This window comes from Tyto alba, unplaced genomic scaffold, assembly GCF_018691265.1.
Source record: "Tyto alba isolate M040663 unplaced genomic scaffold, T.alba_DEE_v4.0 Super-Scaffold_1000006, whole genome shotgun sequence".
Classification (NCBI taxonomy): domain Eukaryota; kingdom Metazoa; phylum Chordata; class Aves; order Strigiformes; family Tytonidae; genus Tyto; species Tyto alba.
Window position 1 is genome coordinate 30,077,325 of NW_024881272.1, and position 13,762 is coordinate 30,091,086.

General features: G+C 40.7%; 1 protein-coding gene across 2 annotated transcripts in view; it reads right to left on the reverse strand.

Moving 5' to 3' along the window:
* USP24 (ubiquitin specific peptidase 24) overlaps positions 1-12,729 on the reverse strand; it is a 64,750-nt gene extending 52,021 nt beyond the window's left edge. For both annotated transcript variants that reach the window (XM_042803359.1, XM_042803356.1), the window contains exon 1: positions 12,288-12,729. In XM_042803359.1, coding sequence (XP_042659293.1) covers positions 12,288-12,599 — 312 coding nt within the window. In that variant the 5' untranslated portion in view covers positions 12,600-12,729. The remainder of the gene's footprint in view (positions 1-12,287) is intronic.
* Between the last annotated feature and the right edge of the window lie 1,033 nt (positions 12,730-13,762).

The following is a 13,762-nucleotide window of genomic DNA, read 5'->3' on the forward strand; positions in this document are numbered from 1 at the left end:
AAAAAGCATCTGTATTTGAAAAAGCACATCAAATTCTCAACAACCCTGAGGTTGCTTGTGTTTTTCAAAGTACAATTTAATATTTCAATTTCAATTGAAGGGATTACATACCTTTATGTATTTTCTGTAGGTGATAACTACTATGTTTACATAACTAATTACTAACTAATTGCCTATTTAATTGGCAAATCTTGTTCCTTAGCATATCAGATCCTAGAACCAAGCGATAAGTACTTCCAGTCCCAGTGAGACTGTAGAGTACAAACCTTGATCTTCATAGATCTGCACACTAATCCTCTGTTCAACACTGATGTAGAATATGAAATAGTTTATTCTAAGGAAGGCCAATTTCATCACCCTCTCACCCCATCACATTAAGAAACATAAGACACTAATCCAGTACATCATGATTATTATTTTTTTTACTAGCTAATTACCTAAAGAAAAATTTACACCTCAATCAGTTATCCAACAAGGAAACCACAACTGTCCTTCTTGTGAAGTCAAAATGAGTTACTGGAAAATGTTCTGGAAGATAAGCAGGGAAAAAGCAAGCAAATGTCTGCAACTAAGCTTTACAGGCTTCCTTGCTAGTGCCACTGAACAGCAGCTATTTCTGTGTATAGGCAGAACACAGAATTAGCCCCATGTTCTTTGCAAAGTGCCATATGAGGTAACTGCCTCGGTAGCGCCAAATGAAAGAGTAGACAAGTTATCCATTTATTTTCTTTTGTTTATTTTTTGACTTCACATAGACTCTAGCTACCCAATGTGTCAAAGAGTTCATGTGGACCAACTTGCCCTGCCTTCACAAGAGCAGACAACTCGTGCAGGAGAAAGGACAGAATGTCTGGATCTGGCCTGGCAGCAACCAGGAGCAACTGTCAGAGACAGAAGAAAACACAAGTGCAGTGATGGTAACAAGATCCCCCGGAGAGAGAAGCCAGGGACATGTAGGGAGGAAGGACAAGCAGGAAACATGTTCAAGAGTAAAAAAAATAAGACAGTGTCAGGAAACTGAACAGAACAAATAGAAAGGAATAAATCCAAAGAAAGAACTCAGGAGGACACGGCATACAAAGAATGAAATAAATGTATGCAGACAAGTGTGCTTCCAGCTCTCTCACTGCACTTGCTATTTGCAGGATTAGGCCTGTTTATTAAAAAGTAAATGTGTCACATTCACTTTCATAATGATTAAAAAACATTAAGCTATGGAAACAGCAATTGTATAGAGCTTACCCTTTAAAGTTCACTGGTGCAGGTGATGACAGAACACAGTGGCTGGACTTACTAACAGATTCTGGAGAGCAGCAGTAAAATTTATAGGAATGGAACACAAAATAGGGCTCAGAAAATAAAAACATGTTGAGTGTTTGGGAAGTAAGATGCCACCTTTCCCCAGTCCTCTGCTAAACACTTAGTCCTAAATTTGTCATTACAGCAAGTTGTGCTTTAATAGAGCTGAATGTCAACTTCTGAAACTGTAGTCATCTGATTCAGTACTGTGTATGCAAGTCTAATGCAATTTACATCTAGTAAATCATGTCCTGTTTAAATACTTCAAGTTTTGGAGAAGAGATGTTTGAAAGTCTAAATGAAAAGATACTGAAAGCACTTAAAAGCAAAAGTTTTCCAGGAAATATCTTATTGTATTGCTTAAACAAAACACAGTTAAGTTTATAGCCTATGTAAAGGACATCCATCCAGAACACAAACTCATTTCCTGTAGAAAATAAACGTGTAGTTCTAAAGCAAGCCCTTACAGTAACGGCATGGGATACGATGATTAGTCTACTAAAGGTAGACTGAGTATAATATAAACAGCCAATTGTTAGGTGGTCAGCAATTTCAGCTCAGCCTAGACTTGTAGCAAAGGAAAGCAACATTTCCACAAATGATGACAGTAATTGAGCTATGGTCCCTCCATTCCCTGGAGGAAAGTGTCCATGTTAAAACCAGTGTTAGCAATGGGTAGTTTAAGAGGTGCAGTCTAATAGCAGTGCAGACCTTCAACTGTTGCTGAAAAACTCCACCTGCCGTTCTGCTTCCCCACCTGCATCTAAGTAGTGTTGCCCCTTATTTACCTCTTTCCACAGGAGGGATTTCCAGTGTCCATAATACAGAAATTCATAAGGAATGAGTGAAATAACACATGTGCTTCACTGTACATTCAGCTCCCACAAACAAGGCCATTATCATAAATTGCACTAAGGACATGTCTGTTCTATTGCTGGATTAAGTTTACCAATGATGTAGTGAAAAGATTGCTTCTTGGTTTGTGGTTTTTTTTTTTTTTTTGTTTTGTTTTTTTTTTTTTTTTTTTTTTTAAAAAAAAAAAAAAACCACAAGAAATAGCATATGCAGTACTGGGAATATTGCCCTAATAACAATGGGAACTACATGAATTGAAGGAACACATCTTTGGCACAGTCCACTAACTAGAGACAAGTCTTCTTGCTTGTCAGCTTTCTGCTACCAAAGCCCTGCCTCAAAAGTATAAAGCTTAATTATTTATTAATTTTAGAACTGATCACATAGAAGTAGTTTCACAGCTACTGTGAAAACTGCAACAGTTTCAAATAAATGCCCAGCTAGTTTAAAACTGAAATTTCCCTCCAAACCATTAATAAATTTAACACCCTGCATTTCTTGGAGATTACTGCTGTTCGGTTTATATTACTGCAGAGTGAGTCTTATTTCTTACAACATATCTAGTATAGTTAACAGTCTTTTTAAAGACTTATTGCTGTTCTTTCAAAATTCGTGTCCTTCTGTACAAGAAAAACCCCCAAACTGTTTACCACCCAACTTCTATATTGATTTGCATACTGCTCTTTAAAGTGAGGGATTTTATTAACAGCCGCTAGCAGCTGCTGCAGCAAGGTGCAATGTCAGCTCAGCTCTTGCGTAATTTTATGTTGGCTCACTAACCAACACAGGCTGAAGATCTTAGTTGCTCTGTGAAGATTCACAAACGCAACACAGCTCAGAACAGGTAGCCAACAATTAACACTTTGTAACTGAGGAGCTGGGAATTGTCACTACAGACTGCTGACATGGGTCCACAGGTGAAAGAAAAGCTTTTAAAGAAAGAGTATGCCATACCTGAAAGTAAAGAGTGCACAAGGCCATGCCAGCCTCTTAAAAAGTGGTTTTCTGGGTGTCTTTGGGGAATTATATGGTTTTTTTTTGTTGTTGTTGTTGTTTTTTGGGGGGAGTTGTTTGTTTGTTTTTAAAATATATATATGAACGCTCTCCTTCCCCTCAAATAGATGACTTAAGAATGGTGTCTCCTAGTTGATTATGACCTAATCAGGACTATACAATTCTGGCTGAACAGACTTAATACTGAACTGGCACCTGACATGTGAAGGATTTGTAAGGATATTCTCCAACAACAGAATAGTAAAATGCAAAAAAACACCAGTTCCTGGCAGCCAGCAGGTCATCCCAAGATGAACTGTCTTAAGTCTGCAAGAATCAACTGTTTTCTGAAATAGGAAATCAGAGTGCACATCACACATCCTGTGACTGTTCTCCCTTCTGCAGCTGAAGTCTTGAGACCAAAAAACATTTGCTTGCAAACCTTTAACATAATTTTCCATGCCTTCTGATATAGACCTTATTACACAAAAGCCCTGAAAATCCCCCTGTTCCAACAGTCTTGACTCTTTTGGCTTATTTGCAAGGTGTGAAAATGCAGTTATGTCCAAACATACACACACAGGCTCCCACGAGAAATATCCTCATGTGAACAGTTTCCAGCACTGATTCAAGATTCTCACTCTGGGGACCTGGCACCTCTCAGAGTTGTTTGCAATGCTGAATAAACAAAAACCGTTAAATACCTGATCAATAAAACATTGCTTAAGTCTGTAGTATAAAACCTTCCAGGGAAGACCAGCACAGAACAAAGATTAGCCCTCGCACAAAAAGGGAAATACAAATTAACTTTAATTGCCAAAAGTCACAGTTCAAAGCTTCAAAATGTATTCCTGCAGTATTCAGCTAATTAACTTGTCAAACATTGATTAACTAAAGCCACTGATGTTTACCATACTGGTCACTTTACATAAAATAACAAGGAGTTTAAGACAGTGTTTTGATGCTAATTGGCAGTCTTTGTAATGACATTACAGTCAAATTATAATTTAAATTTGTTAATTTGATTTTGAATGAAGACTACCAACAGAATTTATTACCACCACAGCTACGTCACATTATGTGCTCTTGCATCCAGTATAACTTATGAAGCACAACCCCAAAGTCAAGTTTCTTTCAACAAGCAACAGAATCAGACTTTCCAAGATACCAGCAGACCAAGCAGTTCCCTTCACCCTCATGCCTCTCTAATAAGTGGTTTTCACAAAATGACCACCATTTTATAGCCAAGAAAACAGATTTTTGAGGCTTCACTGTATTGTTAAAAACAAAAAAAGAAGAAACTGTGTTTTGTTACCATGTACCTACAAACAGGACCAAATTTAATTGCTCTGAAAAGCAATAATGAAAAAAAATGCTTAAAGCCAGAATTAGAAGCCAAAATCCCAGGTCCATCTTTCAGTTTTTATCACAGACATACTATGCAGTAACGAGGAAATCAATTTTTCAGTGCTTCAGCTTCCCCAGCTATAAAGTGCCAACAGTGATCCTTCCCTCTGTCACAGCGTGCTGACACATGCTGATTCACAAAGTACTGCAAGATGCTTAGGTAGAGGCAATGCAAGAGAAATACATCAAATACCCATAAAAACAGACAGAGCATTTCTCTGCTCTCTGATCTATTAAGTCCATCAATTTGTGGGAGAAGCTATGAATCCTGAAGTCGTGACTTGACAATCCCTCTATGTGCCAGACTGATTAAAGCAGCTTTTACTTTCATATCTGGATGTCAATTCTTTTTCCTTTTAACTAACTTCTAAAAGGGGGATATTTTGTTACCTAGACCTGAATCAGAGGGGTAAGAATTAAAAGACTTTCAAATAAATCAAAGCTGCCACCTTGCACTTACACTTGAACATACTAAGCATAAGGTACTGAACGTTTAAAGAAAATGTTACATTTTCATACCTGTAATCTACTTGCTTTTTATATACTACTGCTCCAGGAGCTTAAAGAACTTCTTTAAACTCATGTTAAATGGCAGATGTAGGAACAAAATTAAGAGTATCTTCCAGTTTTCTGTTCTTGCCATCAGATCAAACTCATTCAATCTACATTGCTAAGAGCAAGCTTGCAATCTTTTATGAATATGACACCATTAATAAGCCTGAGAAACTGGTGTCACACAGAATTTCCACATTATGATTCTTATTTAGCATTAACAAAACCCAATGTGATTTCTTAAATGTTTTCCTGATGAACAGCCATTTATTTGTAAAATACATTAACAGTTTTTAACTGTTTTAAGTCCTAAATAGATACAGTATCTCACCCTTGCATTTTCGTTCACAGAAAAGTATCTGTATGGAAAATTTCTGAGTACAGCAATAGATAGGAATGCTTTTTTAATTTATGTTTTGCTAAGAGAAAGTAACCTTGTTAGGGAGATGTAAGGATGCTTTGGTTTATTCTTTCTGCATAGAAATGAAACTCTTCAGTTCAAATTTTTACTATGCACTACTTCACACAAGCAAATGCAGTCTTTTAATAAGAAAAAACATTAGTATTTCATCATGTTAATATAAAGGAATGACAACAGTCTATCACTGAAGGAAAATAAATCCCATGTTACAGACTCCACCTAACTGAAGTTAATTTGGACTCTTATCTCACCATAAAAATTTCCTGAGAAAATTCTGGTTTAGTTAGTGAATGTTCTCATAAAGTTGTGGACACCAACCTTAACTGAGAGTAGTACAAGTGTACTAGCAAGAATGCATAGTTAGAGTAAACCCTTCTTAGTAGCTGAAACAGATTATAACAAACCAACCACAAAAACATCATGGCTCCCTATCCCTCAATCTCTCACAGCCAAGAACTGTGTAAGACTGGGGATAAGAACACAATATGATTTTGAAAAATAAAAATGAATTCAGAAAAGCTAGAAATTAACTAGGATTTTCTAAAAACGTTGCTTGTACTGGTCTTCCTGATTTCCAGGGCGATGACGCAATGTTACTAGGCAATATCCCCCAAGGTACTTGGCTGCTCGTTCAAAGATAAACACAATACTAAGCATTACAGCAAAACAAAATAACTGAGGCTCTATAAAAAAAAAATGACATTTCAATTAAAAGAGTCATATAAATGAAAAAAAGAATACCACCTTTGCCCCTTTATACTACTATTAACATAGTATTTAGTGGACTCTGAGATTGGTTACAACCACTTTTGCCAATGTATTTTAAAGCCTGATAACTAGCTGTAGGGCAGGGAGAGGTCACAGAAAGCACTGTTAAGAATGCTATTCATAAGAAACCAAGGAAAACACACTTATCTTGCATGTGTTTTCAGTATTGTTTGAGGATATATTTAAAAAGCTTATTTCATTAGCATAACTACAGCCAGACGCTGAGTTGATACCATTATTCCTCTCAACCCTTGAGTTTTCATAAGCAGAAAACCCATGCTTATTTCCAAATAACTCAAAATAATTTTGTGTGGTATCAGATAAACACTGTGTTTTAATACCATAAAACAATGAATCACAAATGCTTAGCATTTCAGTACTTAATTTGAGGTCAATACTTCTATCTTCCTTTGCCAAAATAACAGGCATTAATAAAGAAGTGCTGCAGAAACACTAGATAAAGTATTTATTATAATATTTTAGTTACCAAAGGCCACTGGAAGGGAGAATTAATCCAATAACACTCACTTGTACTTCTGTTCTATGGATGCATGCTGACGTATAGCAAGACAGAAACTAGAACTGACAAAGCAGCTGACAGATTTTGAATTCAAGTTCTACAATGTATCATTACAAAATTGTGATTAACTAATATGAAAAATATTTAAATGCCTCTCGAGAGGCATCAGAACAAGAGAACCAGAACTGCTAGAGTAAGCAGGAAGATCAAGTGGCAAGAAACATTGAACACATTGTTTTTTTAAAATTTATTTTAATTTGACCAATGAAGCATAGCTGAAACATACATACCAAAGACCATTCCTATGGCAGCACAAATACGTGTTTTTCTCAAAATAAGAGCTTACAAAAGAAACAGGCACTTCCTTTCCATCTTTGCCCTCCTCATACAAAGAGCTACTGTTCCTTAATCCAAAAGCAATCCAAATGATTTGCTGGAATTAACTTCTAACACTGGCTAATTTGTTTTTATTCTCATTCTTCCTCTGTATTTCACTTCCTTATTAAACAGCTGCTACAGAATAGCACTGTAAACTGGGAAGATAACCAGAAAATGCCTCCAGAGGACATTATACCAAAGACACTTCCTGGCCAGCTGAGAAACTGGCTATAGAGTTGTCTCCTACCTCCACTGACCTCACAGGCATCACCTTCACCAATGAATCAGTAATTATAAAGTGCTAGACTCAATCCAAAGATTATTCTGACAATCACATTACACGATAATGATAAATTATTTTTTAAAAAAGCTTACATTTCATTTAAAACTAACCAACTGCACCTCTCTGTATTATCCTATTTTCCCTAACTTCATGTAGCATCTCTTATAGCCTGCATTACATCAAGAATGAAAATCAGGGTATTGTCTTTCAAAATCCAAGCAAGCATTAACATAACCAGAATCTAAATAGAAGTTTTACAACAGGGCCACTAATTTTTGAAAACAGTGATGTTGAAAACCAGGAGTGCTAAAATGCTAATTCCACTTGACATTCTGATGGCATCCAGCCAGGGACTCAATGCCAGAATCCACCACAGAGCTTTATTTGATTGCTTAATTGCTTTACAAGGCCAATTCCTAGACAAGCCACACTGTAAAACTTCCACATGAGAATGCCAGAAATACCCAGTTTTGCAAAGCTCAACACTACTTACAAAACAGAGGACTGACTTTCAATTTATAAAATTGTAGTGTGAAATTCACCTCATTCGCTTGCAGACTAAATATCTTTTTGGTCTTTAAATAAATACAACTCCTTCCATTCACGGATCAAAGAACTTCACAAGCCTAATGTCTTTGGTACTTCTAACAAAGGACACACCATTATCCTCATTTAACACACTCAAAGCTATACCAGAAGTTAAGTTACACACCCATCGTGACGCAGCGCTTCTGTGGTAGAACTGCTTTCAGTGCTGAGCTCCAATACTGAGGAGAGACAGGGTTTTGAACACAACAGCTCTGCGGCATGACTAGTGAGAATGTTCCTGGCACTGTTACTCACTACAGTCGCTGGCCTGTTTCTTTTACAAAACCGCCTTCTCTTGAAATTAAACAATACCTCTAAAAGCAATCTTGGACAAGTTTTATCATAAATCTTATCTAGCAAAATCTGGTGTATATGAGCTTTTGATCCAGCTGAACTCAAAAAAGAAAAAAAAAAAAAATCAAAAGAGCACATGCTAAAGGAGACAGGAATAGCTAGAATGTAATATAATATGTTCATCACAATTTACACAAAAGGTCACAGTAATGATTCTCAGAAGCTGTTTAAAAACCAATCAAGATTATTTCAGTAAAGGTTATACAAACCGTTGTTATATGCTTAATATTTTTAGTATAAGTGGGTTCCTACCCCTTACAGCAATTTTAGATTCTCTGGTCACAATTCTTACACTCATTTGGCTTGCTCTTCTCCATCCCAGCCCTCCCCAGCTTGTGAAAGTCAGCACTTGCGGCACTCATGGCAATTCATGGACACAATGACAGACATTGTCATCACAATCACTTATAGTCTTCAATTATAAGGATTTAGCAGCAGTTCATAGAACAGCTTATGTGTCAATAATATGAAAAGATGAACATACCATCCTTCCACCTCCTCCACTCAGCAAAGAACCTCACCGTAAAAATCTGCATGTTGCCTAAGCAATAAACACAGAAATCCCAGACTCTTGCCAAAATGCACTTACCAGATTTACTTGAACTGACAGACACACATATTGAAGTTATGTCAAACAGGCAAAGTTACCTCTTGTAAAAGCAGCCTATTGAAGTGGTTTGACACTGCACAAGGCAAAACTTCAAAAACCTAAAGTTGAGCTTCCTGATATTTCAGGAAGACTGCACAAACGAATGTGAAGCCCCTTTGTGTTTCCAAGTTTGTCTGCCCTTTTTCTTTTAAAGAGTTAAGCATGATCATGCTAACAGCATCAACGCCAGAGGCATGCCACAGCGATTAACTTAAAACTGAATCAATTGTATGCTTTTTGGAAGACATTAGCCTGCTCAAACTAAAGTTTTAGCCTTCGTGAAAACGAATTTATGTTTGTCTTCATCTCAAGTTTTACACAGACAGCGTAGAGCACGTGTTGGACCAGATCATAGCAGCTGTCTTGCTCCTGCGCCAGTTATTCCAAATTCAGGCTTCTACAACACTTCCAGACATCTCTGAAGACCAGTCTGGACCACTGAAAGAGGATTCGCACTGGTTTTACGCTCTTATCTAAAGAAAACATGTTTTTACTAGTATGATACATATCTGGTTGCTGTGCTATTCTCAAAGAAAACCACCAGACAAGCCTTTCTTTGATCAACATGCTTACTGAACGGAGCAGATTCTAGCATTATGTAATAGAAACCAAATAATCATATGCAAACATAATGAATTAATTACTGATCAGGGAAAATGTGAAGTGTTTAATCATTCATAAATCTATTCTTATATGCATGATAAACTGTACTCAGCTAAAAAAAGAACGCAAATACAAAGTACAGACCTGTTACACACACACCTTGGAAAATGACTAAAGCTTTCTTGTTGTCTCTAAATTTAAAAAATCTAATCCTAACTTTTTTTCATGAAGATTAGCAGACCAGAAAATTTTATTTAGGGGAAAATTTCTAATAATTGTGCTCTTTTATTTTATATGTTCATGTACGTTGCTGATATATAAAATCCAAAAATCTAACATGCCACTATCTCCCCACTAAATAAATGTTAAAAGTTGTATTATGATGAGGAGGAATGCACACTCCAAGAGCTGTTAGAGAGATGATATTGAGAGGAAGAAAACCAGAAATAACATCTGAATTACCACAAGATAGTATGGGGTACAATATGTTTCAACATAATGTATATGACTACAATGAATAATATAGCTATTTGTGCAATGGCTTTTTGTACAGCTTCATATACCATAAGCTCGTATTGAATGGAAAACTACTGACGGATTAACCACCTAAATAATAGCTGCAGTTTACTAAATGTAGTTCTAGGTTACATTTATAAAATAAAAAAAAAAAACAACCAAGAACTGATCATATATAATTTTTTCCCCTTTTTGTAAAATGTCAAAAGCTGCAAAGTTGTACTGCAACATTAGACAAACAAGACAGGCAACAATCTCAAGTCTTTATATTTTTTACAGGTATAACTCTTATATTACAAAAATACCATTTTGCATACACCTGCAGGCGTTGACAGATGCTCATATGCAAATGAATCCAATTATTAAACTGAGGCCTGAATTTATATACAGTTTCATGTAGCGGATACTTCAGTCCTTCTAAAACGCCTACTTTGTGCAGTCATTGGTCTATATTGAAGTGTTTTGGTTTCCCTCCTGTGGTTTAACAAGAGTAGAAGTCAAAGCTAACAAGAACATGAGTGGCAAAGGAAATTATAAAGTGTAAGTAAGTTTGATCAGATATAGAAGTTGAAATAACAGGGGAAAAAAAATCCTCTTAGTCAGAGTTGTCAAAGTGACATTTGTAATAGGAACAAGAGGGGGGGAAAAAGTGCTTCTCTGAAGTTTATACTGACAGCTTCTCTTGAAATATCACACTGACAACCTAGATTGTCCCAACCATATCTGATAGGAAAATACACCCTCTTGGTGGCTACAGAGATCTGAATACAAATAAGCAGAACTCTCATTCAAAAAGCACTTCCTTATTGCTTCAGTCAGTGAAGTTAAACAGCGACTCCTCTTCCGCACAGCACACATGCTGTCCCACAGATCACCTCACTCCACAAGCATACATCACCAGCTTGTACAAGCTAAGGATCTAACCCAGTTAATTCAGTGAACAGGATCATCTATCTTTATTCTGCAAGCCGGGCCTTCAATATACCAAGGCCACAGATAGAGATGATCTGTTCAAGTGTAGCTATGTAGAAGAAGATATGTACATGTATTCTTCATGTATGTATCTATAGATACATACACACATGTATACAGAAAGATACCACTCCTGGTGCGGGAAATGCCCAGGATACTGTTCACTGAAGCCCGGGAGAGTAGATGAGTTTCCCTGTTAGTATTCATGTGCTTAGGTATCTGCTATTGGCCACTTCTTGAGACAGAGAGCATGCAAGGTGGCCCTTTGGTACCACACAGTGTGCTGTTCTGTTCTCATCCCCATGAGTTCCACACTCTGGGCACTATTAATTAGCTCTTTACATAAGAGTATTCAATGAAGTTTTGGAAAAAGGACCTGGAGGAGAAGGCTTTACAGGTAAGCGCTAAAAGACTGTTCCAGGCAGCAGTGAAAACACCAGGAGGATATTTGCTGGCTGAGGAGTTCGGAGTTCAGGAAGAGGATGGGAGAGAGAAGAAAAAAGGCAGATAAGGAGGAAGGACAGGAACAGGGAAAGGCTGGCATTCTCCTGCACTTCTATCTACCTGAGGTCCATTTTAGAAGACAGCTATAATTTAAGTTATGAGTTAAAACCTCTGTTTTGGAAATAATCTTAACTCATTTTGTTTCTACTTCAAATGTTATGCTTAGCTTATCCAAATAAACTGTTCATAAAGTCATACCAAGACTACCCTTTCCTTCACGCTGTGCAAAGAGTTAAAAAAAAAAAAAAATTAGACAGTCATTAGTCACTCGGATTATTATGCAAGAAGGCACAAGAGGGGAGAGGAAAAAAAAAAATGTTACGGTCGCCACACATTCCTAGAATGCCAAGGAAAAGCCTGGGCGCTCTTCACCTTGCAGCCATCGCACCGAGCAGCCACGGCGCGCACCCCCCGGCGCCGAAGGCGGGAGGGCGGAGGGAAGAGCAGCCCCCGGGGCCGTGGGGCGACGGGCCCAGCCCTCGCGGGGGCTCCGCTGGGACCCCCCTCCCGCGGGACCCACGACTGGCCGCCGGCACCCCCGCGGCTCCCGGAGAGCTCCCGCTCGCCCGGCGCCGAGCGGCGGGGCCGGCCCCGGCGGGGGGGTGGGGGGCAGGCCGCAGCTCACCTCGGTCTCCACCACTTCGTGGTAGGCGGGCGGCGGGTCGAAGCCGCCGCCTCCGCCGCCGCCGCCGCCGTCCCCGTCGCCGCCGCGGGGGCCCTGCCCGCCGGCGGGGGAGCCGTGCCCGCCCGGCGGGCCCTGCCCGCTCTCCATGGGCTCGTAGCCGCCGTAGTGGAGGCCGGGCCGCTCGTTGGTGAGCAGCGCCACGGCCTCGTTGATGTCGTTCTTGGCCAGGCGCAGGGCCTTGCGGATGGCGGCCGCGTCCGAGAAGCCCATGCAGAGCAGCGTGGTCATCTGCTGCTCCTCCTCGCTCTCCATGGCGGCGCCGGGGGGGGGGGGGGGGGCTGGGGGGGGGAGAGCCCCGGGAACCGAGGGGCGCCGGGCTCAGGCGCTACCCGCCCCGTGCGCCGCCATGTTGACGGGAGCGCCTCTCCCCTCAGCCGCCCCCCCACGCCGCCGCCCCGCCTCTGCAGCCCGGAAGCGGCCGCCTGAAGCCTGTCTGGGAGCGGAGCGCACGGCGAGCCCGCGTCACGTGACGAGGGGCACCCCCTCCCCCTCGGGCATGAATGGACCGGCAGGGGGTGGTGGGGGAAAGGAACGTGAGGGAACGGCCGTCGCTATAGCAACGGGAGGGCGGGGGGGTGTGTCACGTGAGGGGGGAGCGGCGTTGCCAAGGGAACGGGACCCCCGGCCCAGAGGGTCGGGCCTGCGGCGCGGCCTGGCCCTTTGCCCGCCCGCCGCCGTCCCGCTGTGCCTCCTTAACTACAGCTCTTACTGGGGAATAAAGTCCCGTGGTGGCACGGGCGGCGTGGGCGGAGGCTGGGCATTCGCAGCGAAACGCGACAGGCCCGGGGCGGGGGCTGAGGGGAGGCTGGGCAAAGGCGGGAAAGCAGACAGGGCCTGGAGCCCCGCAGGCGGTGGGCAGGGGAGCTTCCCTGAGGGGGTGAGGGTCGTGAAACGAAGTCCTGGCCCCTGCCTAAAGCTCCTGCCTTGCCTGCACTTGTGGGTGGCAGCTGGATAGCGAGTCCTGGGATGAAGGAGGTGAGCGGGGCTTTTGGGGCCTGCCCGAGTGGAGGATGGGGTTCACGGGTGTACACCCAGAAGTTACTGGCTGACCGCTGAGTTGCCGTCGCTGCCGGCTTCCAGCTTGTTTCTCTGTTGAAATGTGTTCTGTAAGAGTGTAATACAGCAAACATGCAAATCCATACAAAATGAAGCAGAGTGCAATCGGATAGCAAAAAAAAAAAAAAAAAAAAAAAAAATTGCTAGTGCCCAAAGCAATCAGATAGCAAAAACCAAATTACTGGTGCCCAAAGCAGATAATAAACCATATATATATTTTAAACACACTTAGTGAACTCTGATACTTCACAAAAGTTAGTAGATCTGGATCTCCTGGCAATCTTCCATGCATAATCTAGTGTAGGGGACACCAACAGTATTAAGGTGTCCGACCTACAGGAACTTTCAGAGCTCAGTGT